Source organism: Sminthopsis crassicaudata, chromosome 1, assembly GCF_048593235.1.
Source record: "Sminthopsis crassicaudata isolate SCR6 chromosome 1, ASM4859323v1, whole genome shotgun sequence".
Classification (NCBI taxonomy): Eukaryota; Metazoa; Chordata; class Mammalia; order Dasyuromorphia; family Dasyuridae; genus Sminthopsis; species Sminthopsis crassicaudata.
Genome location: NC_133617.1, coordinates 730773051 through 730788179, shown reverse-complemented (window position 1 = coordinate 730788179; position 15129 = coordinate 730773051). Strand labels below are relative to the sequence as shown.

Sequence of the window (15129 nt, the reverse complement as noted above, 5' to 3'; positions counted from 1 at the left end):
CTCAAAGGAGTAAAAAAGGTGGCCTAAGTCCAGAGAGTTCTAGACTTGGTGACAAGAAGAACTGAGTTCAAATTTTGCCACTGCCACTTATTAGCTGTGTGAGCCTGGAAAGTTACTTAATGATAAACAGTTGATAAACATTAAAAACCCACTGTGTACCAGGCACTGCGCCAAACTCTGGGGGTTCTAGAAGCCTCACTTTGCTCATCTGTAAGATGTGAGGATGGAATTAGATATGATCCTTCTTTTTTTTGCCTGGAATTGCAATTTTGTTTGTGTAGTAGAATAAAAACAACAATTTCACAATGCTAATATTAATATAATTATTAATAATAAATATATGTAGATAATTAATAACTAAATGCAATTAATGTGATAATCTGCTAATATAGCAATGATAAAATATTAATATGACAAAATATTCAATATCATGTATTAGATACAAGATTGGATGTTGCATTTTATATTATATTATCTTATATTATATATTTTATATTATTTTATATATTATTTATATATTATATTATATTATATTATATTATATTATATTATATTATATTATATTATATTATATTATATTATATTATATTATAAGGTAGGTTGGGGGAAGTCCTTTAAGTATGTTATTTAATTTAACCCTAAAAATAATTCTATAATGTATAGGCCATCATGACCTCTACTTTACAGATGAAGAAACTAGGGCAAAGAGCAATTCAGTGACATGCCCAGAGTCACAGAACTAGAAAGTGTCTGAGATAGGATTTGAACTCAGGTCTTCTTGATGTCTTGATGTCAAAAAGCCACCTCCATCCCATGCAGGTCAGAAACTCATCTGAAATTTAAGGTCTTAGAGAGTGTGAAGATTGACAAATGAAGTAATTTCTCATTGTTATTGTTCAATTATATTCCATGCCTCGTAACCTCCTAGACCATAGATTAAAGCAAACATAGATTGAGTGACTTGCCTAGGGTCACAAGTGTCTGATGGCACATTTGAACTCAAATCATCCTGACTTCAGACTTCATAGCATTTAGTAAATACTTGTTGAACTAAACAAAGTTTTCCGGAAAAAATTTTTTGAAAATATTAAAATATGATAAAATGTGAATTATTATTTGTCATTTTGAGGACTAGCCAGATTCCAAGAACACATGCTTTAAGGAAGAAAAAAAAAAAGATCAACCTTCTGATTTCTTTAGTTTAAAGGAACTGATATTGTAAAAACTCCTAACATTGATGGAGATTTGTTTATAAATTATCATCTAACTGGTTATGATTCCTGGCAAGTCACATGGATAGGTGATATCAAAGGCGGGGATTTGAATCCAAAACTTTGCTGCCTTTCCACACTAACACTAGTCATTTACAGTTTCAAGGTAAATCCTTTCTTTGATGTACAAAAATCTGAAAACTATGTAAGATGGTGAATTTTTTGCGGCTTCAGATGGAAATGGGGGTATTTTAGGTCATGACCTCAAGTAATTCTTTATTCCTCAATTAATAACAAATAGCAAGCTGGTTAAATGAAAAATCTCTTCATAGCTACTTCCATGGCATCAGTGTTTATCATCAATCAGTAAAAAAAGTCACACTGAGCACTTGCTTCCACATCATGTGTACTAAAATTGGAACAACACCGAGATTAGCACGGCCTCCAGAAAGGATGACATGCAAGTTTCTGAAGTGTTTCAGCTTTAAATAGAAAGGAAGAAAAGAAGGAAGGAAGGAATGAAGATTGTGAGGGAGGGAGGGAAGGAGAGAGGAAAGGAAGGATGGAGAGAAGGGAGGAAAAGAAGGAGGGAGGCAGGAAGGAAGGAAAGAAGAAAAGAAAGAAGCAAAGAAGGAAGGGAGGGAGTAAAAGAAGAAGGAAAAGAGGGAGGGAAGGAAGGAAGAAGGGAAGGAGGGAGGGAAGGAAAGAAGGAAGAAGAAAGGAAATAATCCAGAGCCTAACCTGAAATGAAAAATAAATGACAATATTTTCGAGGCTCAGGGATGCTTTTTTGGGATGTTTTGCAATGAATCTTAGTGAACAGAAGCCCAATAAAAGTTGGATCTGCTGTTGTCCAGTGCCAAAGATAAGTCACTCCCTGCAATACCTGGCAATCAATGAAATAATGTGTATTTGTGTGGCCCATTATATTCCTCGAGGATATTTGACATCCTGTTAGAGAATTGTGGGAATGTGGGAGTTTCCTTTTTAATCTTCATTCCTGAAATTTTTTTCACCCACTTCTCTGCAATGGACTGAGCCACGATGCCATTATTATATTCTGTGCTTTTGTCAGGCTGAGAAGTTGTTATTATCTGGCCTTGCTTTCAGAGATGCAGACATGGATGGAGGGCACAGGCCAAGGTTTTCAGCCAGCTGACAAGATCAAAACAGGAGTTAGATGTGAACCCCTTCTCCTAGCTGTTTAAAAGAAAATTAAAGCATGACCAGAGTTGTAACCAGTTCCTCTGGAGTCTGCAGCAAGCCTCTCTTCCTTTGTCTTTCTTATAATCCTCTCCAGGGGTATGCTGGTAAATGTTTAACAACCAACCTTCCAAGAAGTAAAAGGACCCATGATACACCTCCAAATTTTATCGACATCATAAACATTTTATCCATTGCTTTCTTAAATATAGACAATAAACAACACAACAAATCCAGTCATGACACATAGTCTTTTATGAAAATTTAACTATCAGTTCTCATATTTTCAAGCTGATTCCCAAATGATCCTCACTTGCAGGTAGCTCCAGCTAGTACTTTTTAATCACAAAAATACTATAAGCAAAACTACCAATGTAATCTTCCTTACACAAATGAAAATATAGAACCCAGAGATTCTAAGAGACTTGCCTACATGTACAGTGGGATTTAGACCTATATCTTCCTATTTCTGTGTTCTATCTACCATTTGAGTGAATTGGCTTGTTTTATTTTACCTCTACTTCTTTCTCCTAACAAGTAGCCACATAAATATTTTTTAATCATTATGATGTATGCAGAAAGACACCTTGGTATAGTAGTCAGAAATCCAGGCTAGGGAACTAGGATGGCCTGTATTCAAGTCTGACATAAAATACTATAGAGATTATAGGAAGATTCCTTTAACTGTCAGTGCTTTAGGAGACCATAAATTTCACATAGATTCCTGATCTACTTGAGTAAATATGATTTTCTACACCTGTTACTCACATTAGAGTCATAAAGACCAAATTTCCAGACCTATCACTCAACTAACTTTATGAAAATGGGCAAGATCTAGATGCCCCGTAGGAATATGAGTTAAAAAAATACACTTCCTCATCTGCATTGGCTTTGTTGATTAATTTGGATGTCTGGACCCCTTAAAGTTTGAAAAGTGTTTTATAGATTCTATTAGTCATACCCCACTCCCAATGACCTTATGAGGTAGTGCTATTATCATCCCCATTTAATAGACAATGAAGCAAGTTCAGAAAGAGAAAAGTGATAAATTCTGAGTGACTTTTCCATGGATTCTGCTTTTTTTTTTTAGACTTTTGTGAATTTCACTGGGATGATGGAAAGTTTTTCAAAGATAATACCTGCAAAAACAGGGCACTGGCTGACACAGCTAAATAATGGTGATATGGGGAGAAAGAGAATGGTTCCAATCAGAAATGGAGACAAAATGAAAAGGATAGAATCAAGCTCCAACATTATCTTAGCCCCCAAATTGGTACTCCCATTATAGATATTAGAATGAGCTCTACAAGAAGCATTTTATTTCTTATAATCTTATAATATCACTCAAAAGCTCTTTGTACAAACTTAGGCCTGCCCTAGTTTTATTTTTGTTTTTCATCTTGGTCCTTTGCAGAGCTACAATGGGAATGTTCAACATTCCATGAGCTTTGCCTCTGGGAGTTGCTACTTCCCCAGTTATATTTGATTCATGAGATTTCCCATGCAGCCCATAGAAACATTTGGAAGCAAGCACCGAGATTGTAGAGACGAACTGAAGGGAAGACTCCTGTGAGCTGCTTTTTCTCTCCCCAAAGGGACAAAAGGCTAATGCACAGAAAGCAGTAAACCACTCAGTCCCCATCACTTAGGATGCAGAGATTCCAAAATCTCCACCCAGAATGAATGATTGGCTGCCATTTAGTTTGACTTTCCAGAATGAAATAATCAGCAAATGTGGGGACAGACTTGATCATTCTGATAAATAAATAATCTAAATTAATTTAATAAATTCAACAAGTATTTATTAAGTATTTGTGAAATATTGGAGATAAATGGAATAATAGTCCCTGCCCTCAAAGAAAATACATTTTTAAAAATGCTTTCGGTGGGGTAGCTAGGTGGTGCAGTGGATAGAGCACCAGCCCTGAGGACCTGAATTCAAATCTGGCCTCAGACACTTACCACTTCCTAGCTGTATGACCCTAGGCAAGTCACTTAACCCCATTGCCTCAGAGGGGAAAAAAAGGGGCTTCAGGCTAAGCCCAATCCTCTAAATAGTCATTTTTAAGATGACCTGTCATCACAGGAGTTTGATGGCTTAAAAAGAAAAGAAGAGGAAGAAAAAGTAGAAGAGAAGTAAATAGAGGAGGAGGAAGAGGAAGAAGAAAGAGAAGAAAAGGAAGAAGATAAAGGAGGAAGATGACGACAAAGAAGATTATGATGAAGAAGATGAAGATAAAGAACAAGAACAAGAATAATAATAAGAAGAAGACAACAAGAAAATAGCAGCAGCAGCTAATACAAGCATGACATATTATGTTTACCGAAATGCTTTACATAAGTTACATCATTACATCTTCACCAAAACACTTTGAGAAAGGTCTTAATTATCATCTCCATTAAGTGTTAAGTGCCTTGCCCTGGCTTAATATTGCCAGGAAGGGTCTAGAATAGAATTTGAACTTGTCTTCCTGACTTCTATCCTGTGTTCTACCTCTGAGTTGACTGAATTGGATTTTGTTCTGGCTTCTCTCTTTCCCTCACCAAAGAGCAGTACAGTCTGATGTCCTTTTCATTCTCTTATTATGGTTGCAAAAGTCTCCTCCAAGAGCTAAAGTCTTCTGATTCTAGAGTCTGACAAAAGGCTACCAATTAAGATAATGAAGCTGTTTATGGGCAGGAACTGTGTTGTCTTTTGCCCTTACACAGTATCAGGCTTATAGGATGCTCTAATAAATGTTTGGCAGATTGGGTAAGCAAAGCAGAAGTAGGAAACCCCCATAAAACGGAAACACTGGGCTTGGATCATCAGCTCCAAAGTGACCTAAAATTGGCAGATCCTGTTTCCATTGAGAAGATAGGGAAGGACTTGAGAGTAAAGGAAAATATGAAAACCATAACAATAACACGCCATACAGTTAACAGGGAAATCCATGGCCTTACCTTAATTCACACTCTGTGCCACAAGGTTCCGTGACTGGCTCTGGCTGAGGTATCCGATCACACCTTTGATCTGAAACTGTGAGCTGATCAGATTCTCTGGTGCAGACGGGTTTTCTCTTCCGTTCTCCTGGGAAAGGGAAAGAAAATCAATAATAACGACAAAAACAAACATTCCAGGAAAGTTTTCCATTATGTTATGTATTAAGGAAAAGATTTTATATATAATCTGACTTCAAAATCTGGCCCTGGGAAAATAAACACAGAGATTTCATCTATATATGGAAACTTGACAAGGTCATTGAAACAGAAGGTATTCTCAACAGGTCTAGCCGTAGATTCAAATGATCAAGCCAACATGGAAAAAGAAGATTTGAGTCCAGTTTGTAGATAGAAAATGTTACAGATGCAAGAAAGCCAATTCAGAAAACAAAACAAAACCCAGTCTCCAAGAAGATACCTTGGCAGAGTCGACTGCACGCTTGCCAGGGCCCGTAGCTGTTCCAGTAGAAGTGCTGAGGGCTGTCTTCAATTGGAATATTGAACGTGTAACGCACATCGGGATTATACAAATTGCCCACTGAGAGAACCTGAAGGGGACACATACCAAAAAAATCATTCTGACAGAACGTCTTATCTAGAAGAGAAAAGGCAGCTGATTTGGTCTCTAACTTTTTACCTGAAGCAAAATCTCTTGCTCAATCCGATCAGTTGAATTGATCCTTTCAACTGCATTGTCAGAGCCACTATATTCAATGACAGCATTTCCGATTTTGATTTCCTTTTTGGACATTGTTACCACAAAGTCTCCATTGAGTAAGAATTCTCCTTGGCTGCTGGATAATGCTAGAGAGAAGGAAATTGGATTTAAAGACTTCATGAGGTAGGGTGGAGGTGGGGAAAGTCTTCAGAAATGGGGATGCCTCAAGTAGACATGTAATTGCTACAAAAGAGACAGATCTCTAGGAGATGGAACCTTGTTTGGATAATTGTGATATTTCAAAAAATCAACAATGAAGCCTTTATTTTGCAAGTAGCTAGTGACTTCTGTTTCCACTGCAACTCATATAGCATGAGTCGAATAAAAAAGTTCTTTTGGTATAGAAGATGATCGAAACTCAGTGAGTCATTGGTCATTGGGTCATGGGCTGCTTCCATGGCACTTGGTCAACAAAAGGTGAAATTCATGAGATGTCTCCTAAATCTTGGTCATTCCCATGGAGACAGTAGGGTGTGCTGCCAACAAAGCTACCCTACCCTCTGGAGTACCCCACCTGGTGTTTTACTACAATAAAAGTCCCAAGGTCCCAAGGCCAATCCTTTAAATTATGTAGTAGATGGGTGAACTCCATTCAAGGAGAAAAAGTGAATTCCAGGTCACCTGGAGATTCATTGTTGAGTCTGACTGTTACACTTTTCTGCCTCCCATATTTCAACTCAGTGGAACTTCCTTTCTGATGTGGGGGGGGATAGGCATAAAAATTTAAATGGGCAAAGATGCTGTAGGCTAGGAACTTAAAGAAAATGATGGGGTCACAGTATTGGACAAAGTCACTGGATCTGAGATCAAATCATATGTTTAACACTTATTACTTTTGTGAAGTTGGGAAAATCAATTAATCTCCTTGGGCCTCAGTTATATTTATTTGTATAGTGAAAAGGCTGCCCAGTCTGGATAATCTTTGAGATTTCTTCTGGATCTAAATCATTGGTCCAAAAATTAAAACTACAGACAGATTATGATGAATGTGCTATGAATCATGGGAAGTGGTTGTAGTATTTAAATTTGGGCTATTTGAAGTAATAAATTATTTGTAAAATATGGCTGCTGGTTCCAAAACAGTGGAAATAAACAATGAAAATCTGAATAATAAGAACCCGTCCCAGGTCACTGGTCACACTATGGGACCTGGTTGTATGAACTCTAGAAATAAAAAGGCGGGGGCAGGAATGGAGGGAGATTCAGATTATCTGAGATAGTCGCTGATGTCTGTCTTCAAGTTATAAAAACCAAAGTGAACAGAGGCAGTGTGATGTCTGTAATGGGAAGGGCAAGGTAGGGGAAAAAAGAGGAAAAAATTTACATGATAACTTTATTATATACATAATAGATTTGTAGTTTCATGTTTATTCCATTATGGAAATGCTTGTTTTATTCCATAAATTAAAAATTAAATGAGTTTAAAAATGTATAATAATATATAATATATGTATATATAATATAATATATAATTCAGGATTCAGAATCAAGAGGAAGCCTACTTAACAGTTATTGACTATGCAACCTTGAATAAGCCACTTAGACTTATGGACATGTTGTAAATAAACTCTTGTTCTCCATTTATTGGAGGCAGTTATCATAGACATTTGGTATTTTCCCAATAATAATAATAATAATATTAACATTATATCATTATTTATGTATTAATATAATAATAATAAATCCATTATTTCCTAATATGCCAAAAACAGAGAGATGAGTTTTAATCTAGGATGGCTTAGGAAATAATGGATTTCTGTTCACTGGAGGTCTTCATGACTTATCAATATGTTTGTAGAGTGGATTCTTGTTCCAAAGCAGTTGGATCCACAACTTATAAAGGGACCTCCAAGATTCTTATCTAATCCCCTCATTATACCGATGAGGAACCAAGATTCAGGGAATCTTGAGTAATTTCTCTGAGACCACACGGCAAGTAACAACCAGGATCAGAATCAGAAGCCGGCTCCCGAATCGTTTTATGGTACCAAAGTGGCTTCGGAGATTTGTTCCAATTCTGAAGTTTTATCTTTCTGAAAGCCGATAAACGTGACTTAAATATCTCAAAAGTGACTATTACATGTGAATCGCAAAAGACCATCCCAAGAGCCAACTGAGCCTGGTTCTTCCTAAAGGAGCTGCTTTGGGGAGTGGAGGGTCGGATGGGGGATGGTTTTGCTTTAACCCTCACCTTTGAAGGGCTATGCAAACGTTTTAACAGCCTGGCCTTCTGCTTCAGCCCCTTAGGAAACAAATGATTTCCTGAAAACAGCCCCCATCGCTGCCGCCGCACTGCACCACTTCAAACTAATGTGATTACAGGCTAATTTCCTGAGTTAGTTTCCCCACTATTTCACTCATCACAGCCGTGCTGTTGCCGACACAAAGACTCTCTCCTCAACAACCTGCCCTCCCTAGGACGATGTGAAAGAAGGCCGGCTTTTTACCACAAACTCTAAGGAATAATGAAGCCTATTGCCTAGCAACTAAGACCTGAACAAATCCTAGCTCGAGCCTCGATGGTGATGTTCAATTGGACCCAACTCAAAACATATTAAACATTACTGTCATGCTCATTCACGGCACCTTCCTCTAAGAGAAGGGTAAACATTGACCTCTCCTGGGCTCAGTGACAATGTGGAATTCTTCTCAAATTGTTAAGTAACCATTGCAGGGTTCACTGGATCCAAGCTCTTAATGTTCACACTTGGAAAACTATGACTCAAGGTTAAAGGAGGCAGGCTTGTCATAGGCCTTCCCAAAATATCCATTTTTTAAAAGGCTTCAACCAGTGGGTACACATGTATACACACACACACACACAAAACCCAGAATGTCTGTCCCCAGTGACAAATCTTTAAATTTGCATTCATCCTTTACAAGATTAAGGGCCCTTCAGTGAGGAGTAAAAGGTTATCTGCCAGCTTCCTCTGAATGCAGGGGCTTGACCTTGATCAATTAAGTTGAAGGTGGATCAAGGCCACACTTGGAAGGAGATTATTTTTCAAGGAAAGGGAAGAATAGCAGGGAATTCTCCTTCATCCTCTTCCTTTTTTAAAGAAGAAGAAAGAAATAGCTTTCTTTGATATGGTCTTCAGCTTGTTAAAAATGAATTCATAAAGGAGTTTGTATGTAGGACCAATTGGTTTCAATGCTAAGTTCTAGTAGTAACGGATGCAAGACTCTACCATCAAACCCAGGGCAGGGGAAAATTGATCCATTATTTGGTAGTAGTATAGTTACAAATCTGGGGCTCAAATTTAAAGAAAAAATTAAGGAGGCCCTTTGCCAGTGGCAAAATAAATACACAGTCTCCGAGTTAGAAGAGATTTCAGAAGTCCAATCTGTATCTGAAAAGAAATCCCTCTAACGTAACCCTGACAAGTGTTATCCATCTTTGCTTAGAGATAGCTAGTGAAGGAGAAGTCTTCACCATCCAAGGTGTCCAATCCTACATCTAGATCGTTCTAAGTGGTTAGGAAACTTTTCTTGATATTAAGATTAAATCTGCCCCTTGGGAACATCCACCCTTTGCTCTTGGGCCCAGAATTAAACCTGATCACAAATCTGGCCTCAGATGTTTACTAACCACAGAACTGAGGACTTCCTTTAACTTCACATCTCAATTGACTTCATGTCAATTTTCTGAGCTGTAACAGGGCATAACACCACCTAGTTCCCAAGTTGTCTTAAAGATCATATGAGATAAAGCACTTAGTCCAGAGCTAGACAAGAAGCAGATAATCACTGTTTGCTTCTTTCCCCTTTTTTCCTTATAATTCTTTTATTTAGAGAAACTGGTGTGCTGAATAACTTACATTTTCTTTTACCTTATCCAAGACTTCTTCTAGGTATTCCTGGAATGCCTCCTTACCAGTGTAGACTGGCCCCAGCTCTGCATCCTCTAGTCTTACATCTAGGACCCTGAGAGAATCGGTAGCTCTCCCCAGGCTCACACAGCCCACATGCATCAGGTCTCTGCTTCTCAAGTTCTGAATCTAGAGGTTCTGACTTTATCTAATGCTATCACATAAATTTGATTCTCCAATTTTGAAATCAGAGAATTTTAATTCACATATCATACTTTCACTATTCTATTTAAAGCAGAAGACTACTGGGGAGCTAGGGAGTAGCTGCTTGGACAGTAGGGAACTCAGCTCTTATGATGAGGGCTCCAGTATATACTCAGAGCTGTGTCCCCTCCCATCAAACATGCCAAAACAATGCCAAATTTCATTTACAAATGAAAATATCAGTCACCAATACCAATGATAACTCAATATTCCTTCTGAATCATATCTGAAACTATAGACAGGATAGTGTAATTGGACTTTCTAAATAAATGAGATAACTATAATGTATTTCTTATAATCCAAGAACTAAAGAGTTGGAAGAGGACCCAATGATCATCCAAATTGACATCCACCTGACCCAAAGCTGCCTCTACAAAGTCTCCAACAATTGGTCTTTTAGCTTCTATCCAATACCTCTGGTAACAAGGAAGTCACAACTTCCGGAGGCAGACAATTCGACTTTGGAACAATTTGATTTAGAATATTTTCCTCACACCAAGCAAATTCCACCAGTGGATGCTAGGTTTCCCCTCTGGGATCAAGAGTAAAAATCCTTCTCACATCTTCCTCCTTCCAGACTAATCAAATGTTCTCAGTTCCTTCAACTGACTTTAATCTTGGTAGTAAATCTGTATCATCTCTTCCCTTCCCCTGGATCCCATCTTCCCAATGCACTCCCAAACTTGACCTAAAAGTATGGCACCCAGGACTGAAACAGTGACTTCAAATGTGGACCAGCCAGAACACAATAAGAGCAGAATTATTGTTTCTCTCATTCTTGCCATTATTTCTCCATTAAAACATCCTCTATAGCATAATTAGCTTTTTTACAAACAATAATTACATTGGATTATTTAATTCAGAGGGTCAGAAGATCTCAGACTTAGAAGACATTCCCAGAAGCTGCCCAATCTAATTCATATAGTAAACAAAACAAAACAATACAACAGGATTATCTTCATGCCATTCTTGAGAAGAGACCCTGTGTGCTTGAAGATCTCTAAGAGGAGGGAACCTTTTAGGGAAACTCCAGAGGAAGCCCCTTCTACTTTCTAGTCATTAGGAAACTTTTCCATACCTGGTATCTAGGCTTGTTCCCTTTGTAACTTCTACTCACTGTGCTAGCTTTTTTCCTCTGAAAACAAGGAGGTGAAGCCTGATGTTTCCTAAATATGATAGCCCTTCAAATTGTTATCATGTGCCCCCAAGTTGTCTTCTTCTAAACATTCCCAGATCCTTCAAATTCAGCCAGATATGGCTTTAAAAATTTAGTAGGAAAATGGCTCTTTAAACAGAAGAGCAAGAGGCCGGAGTTCATAAAGACTTCTGTCCTAGGTCTGACTTTACCACTCACTAGATCTTGGGCAAGTTGCCAGGGGCTTCACTATAGCTCCTTTTTCTCATCTAATGATCTATAATTTTTATGAAGTTATAAAAAAGTTATAAAAAGATATTAAGTAGCAAACCAACTCAAAAAAAACACACACCTAATGAGAATAATGAATTCCTTCTGAACACCAATGCCTAGTTCATTAAAAATAATCACAGACTTATGGTCTGCTTTGTTTGTTTTTAATTTTCCACTCCCCATCACGAAAGGTTTATACACCTGTGTATAGCTTTAAAATTGATTCTTATGGCTCCAAAATATTAAAATATATAAGCTGAAAATTAACCTATTAGGAAGAATTATGGATTGGAAAGAGCATCTTCTTCGCCAAAACGGTCACCCTATCTCCGTATGGTCTCTGAGGGACTACTCAAACCATCCCCACTGGATTAGCTAGTTGTTTCAGTAAACAAGAAGAGATGTGTTGGCCACAGAGTCTTAACCCCTGCCCGTCTCACCTAGGTAGTTATCGTCCTCTGCCTTCCCTGAGAAGCTGTGCTGTCGCACATCAATATTGGTAGCACCTGGTGGAATCCGGACCACAGTGTTGTAACCTAAAAAACAATATAAAAGTCATTCAAGAGGGTCCTGAGCAATTTGTTTCCTTTGAACAAAGAAGGTATCTTTTAGCAAAGAAAGAGGTGCTAGAATTCAAATCCATCAGCCAAATTCTCTCCGAATGGCAGTTTTCCACATCCAGATATAGAAGAGAGCATCATTTGATTGAGTTCACATTTGACTTTTTTTTTTGAACATTATATGTGGTTAAAATTGCTTAACTTTCACATTTTTCTCTTTGCAATATTGAAAAAAAACCAAAAACCCAAAAAGATTCTTACCATAATGTACGGTATTAAATGTCCCTGCCACAGTTTTGCAAGAGGAGTTATCGCCACCACAAACCCCACATTTATCTCGACGTGCCTTTGAGTTTAATACATGATCACATCCAGCTTGCTTTAAGAGAGAAAACATTTGGATGAATAGTAAGCATGAAATTGAAAGATAAGGAGACATATATTTAGTTTTATTAGCTATTGTTCCTTTTAGACACTCTCCATTCCTGTCAAACTAGCCTGCCCACCATCCCCTACACATGATATATCATCTTCCACCTCCATGTCTTTGTAAAAGCAGTCCCCCATTTCAGGAATGCTCTTCTTTCCATATCAAAGACTCATCTTTCTTCAAAGCACAGCTGAGGGGTTCTAGTGGATAGTACACTGAACCTGGAGTCAGGAAATCCAGTGTTCAAGACCTATCTCAGGTACTTTCTAGCTCTGGGATCCTCAGCAAGTCCCTTCAACTCTGTCTGACTTAGTTTCTACACTGTAAAAAGGGGGTAATAACAGCATGTACGTCCCAGGGCCTTTGTGAAGTTAAAATGAGACATGTAAAAAGATCTTATAACCCTTAAAGGAATTATAAAATTACAAATAAATATTGGTTATTATCACTAACACACACTATTTCCTACAGGAGGGTTTTTCTGATTAGCCTCCATGACTACTGGCCCCCCACCAAAAAAAAAATACTTTGTATATATCAGTATTGTTAACCTGGAATCCATGAAGATTTTTTTAAAATATGATAATAACTGTATGTCAACATAACTTGCTTCTAGTTTGTGCATTTAACATTTCACAGAGAAGGGATTTCTAGGCTTCCCACGTTTCCTAAAAGAGTTAATGGCACATAGAAAGTTAAGAACCCCTTGTATACACTTTCTATTTACTTATTTGTACATTCTCTCATAGTATCCCATCATGCTACACCTGAGAGGAGGTGTACCATATTGGGGAAGAGCAGAGCTAATGAGATAATCTACTTCTGTGTGACAAGGGTATGATTTTTTGTTTAGTTTTTGTTTTGTCAGGCATATCAGTGCAAATGTCAGCTCTGCATCCACGTGCATCCTGCCCATGGACTTCTTTGGTCCAGCTCTTCCTTTCTGGCTCCAAATAGGAACAGCCACAGTATGAGGAAACTTTGCATGCTATTCCTAGGACTAGGAACCATGCTCAGGAAGAGAGAGGTAAAGGAGGGCATACACTAGGGGAATTGCATTTCCATGGAAGACAGAACATATAGGGGATGGTCTTCCATCAGCCAAGGTCCTCAGGCCATGTTTCCATTGTTCAGAGGCTGCATTCAGCTTCTGTGAGGCACCGAGCCAATTTTCTGAAGGAAATGAATTACTGTACTCACCCTACAAAGTCCTTGGACACAGATATCATTAGTGTCTTGTCCACAGGGAGTGCCATCCACCACTCGATCTCGGAGCTGATAGTAAGCCGTATTTCCTGCTACTCGACAGAATAGCTTGCACCGGTCTTTCATTAGAACTGAAAAAGAGAAACAGGAAGAAATGGAAATTTCATGCTTTGATCCCGTGGCTATCTCCTATAGAAAGCAGCTTTCCACTCTACTTACTTCCACTGTACTTTGGAACCCAGCGCACATTGGGAAGTAGACCATTAATGTTAAAATGCTTTCCATCAAAGTGGGCACACTGCTCATCCCGGAAATCCCTCTTCTGATGAGGACATGGTTCAGTGTTACAGGACTTAAATTTCATTCTGCGACCTGTGCAATATCTTCCACCATTCCGAGGTCTGAGAAAATACAAAGAACGCGTCATATTGGAATGAGTTTTCCTGTCAGCTTTATTCTCTCTAATGCACTTTCTCTGCTCTCTCTCATGAGAGACCATGAGGTTTATTTCCTATCACGAGGCAATCTGTGACCATTGTCCTGTGACTCTCAGACATTCCACTTTACAAGAAGCAGAAATTAATTCAGACGACCATAAGATATGAGACATAGAGTTGGAAGAGACCTTGGAATGCATCCAATGCCCTTTCTTTACAGATGAGGCAACTGAGGTCCAATTGAATGAACTTCCCAGGGTCTTACTATCCAATGAAATCATAAAAGGACTTCAAAAGCCATCGAGCCCAGCCTCCTAGTGTGGAAACAGAGACTTAAGTAAAGGAACTTGTCCAAGATCGCATGGGTAGTAAATGACAGTTCATTTGAACTCAGTTTTTGTGACTGGAGGTCAGAATGCCATTCCCGTCCTCATTTGTAATCTCAGATTGTTCTTTTGTGCTCCATCCTGGTAGCATGGTAACAAAATAGGGATTGGGACAAAACCTATGATTTCCCCGATATAGAGAACTCCCATGTGAGGAAAGTCTCTCTACCAAGGCAAACGTAGCTGACAGTCTCAGAGAAATGCCTAAAAGAGAGTGAGTTTAAGTGACTTAGGGTCACACAATCTAGAAAGGTCAAAAAATTTCTTGTCTTCAAGACCAGCTAAAATATAATAAAACCTCCCTAGTTTTAGTAAATGGAAAGATCTTGTATTTATAATTTCAACTTAAGGACAGCTCATCGACCTAATGCATTTAAGAAAGGGGGAGATCCTTTAAAGCCATAAAATCTCATATTCTCACTTTACAATAAGGTAACTGAGCCCTCAGAAAGGGAAGATGGTTTCACTCATTTCCATTTTAAGCCATAGACCTTCTGACTCCAAAGCCTAAGCTT

General features: G+C 38.2%; 1 protein-coding gene across 3 annotated transcripts in view; it reads right to left on the bottom strand.

Annotated features, from left to right (window-relative positions):
- The window catches only part of ADAMTS9 (ADAM metallopeptidase with thrombospondin type 1 motif 9), a 183595-nt gene that overhangs the window by 103898 nt on the left and 64568 nt on the right, over window positions 1-15129 (bottom strand). For all 3 annotated transcript variants that reach the window (XM_074284175.1, XM_074284176.1, XM_074284177.1), the window contains 7 exons: window positions 14011-14192; window positions 13786-13922; window positions 12417-12534; window positions 12036-12131; window positions 6034-6200; window positions 5815-5944; window positions 5358-5484 (listed from right to left, as the gene is read on the bottom strand). In XM_074284175.1, the coding sequence (XP_074140276.1) occupies window positions 5358-5484; window positions 5815-5944; window positions 6034-6200; window positions 12036-12131; window positions 12417-12534; window positions 13786-13922; window positions 14011-14192 (957 nt within the window). The remainder of the gene's footprint in view (window positions 1-5357; window positions 5485-5814; window positions 5945-6033; window positions 6201-12035; window positions 12132-12416; window positions 12535-13785; window positions 13923-14010; window positions 14193-15129) is intronic.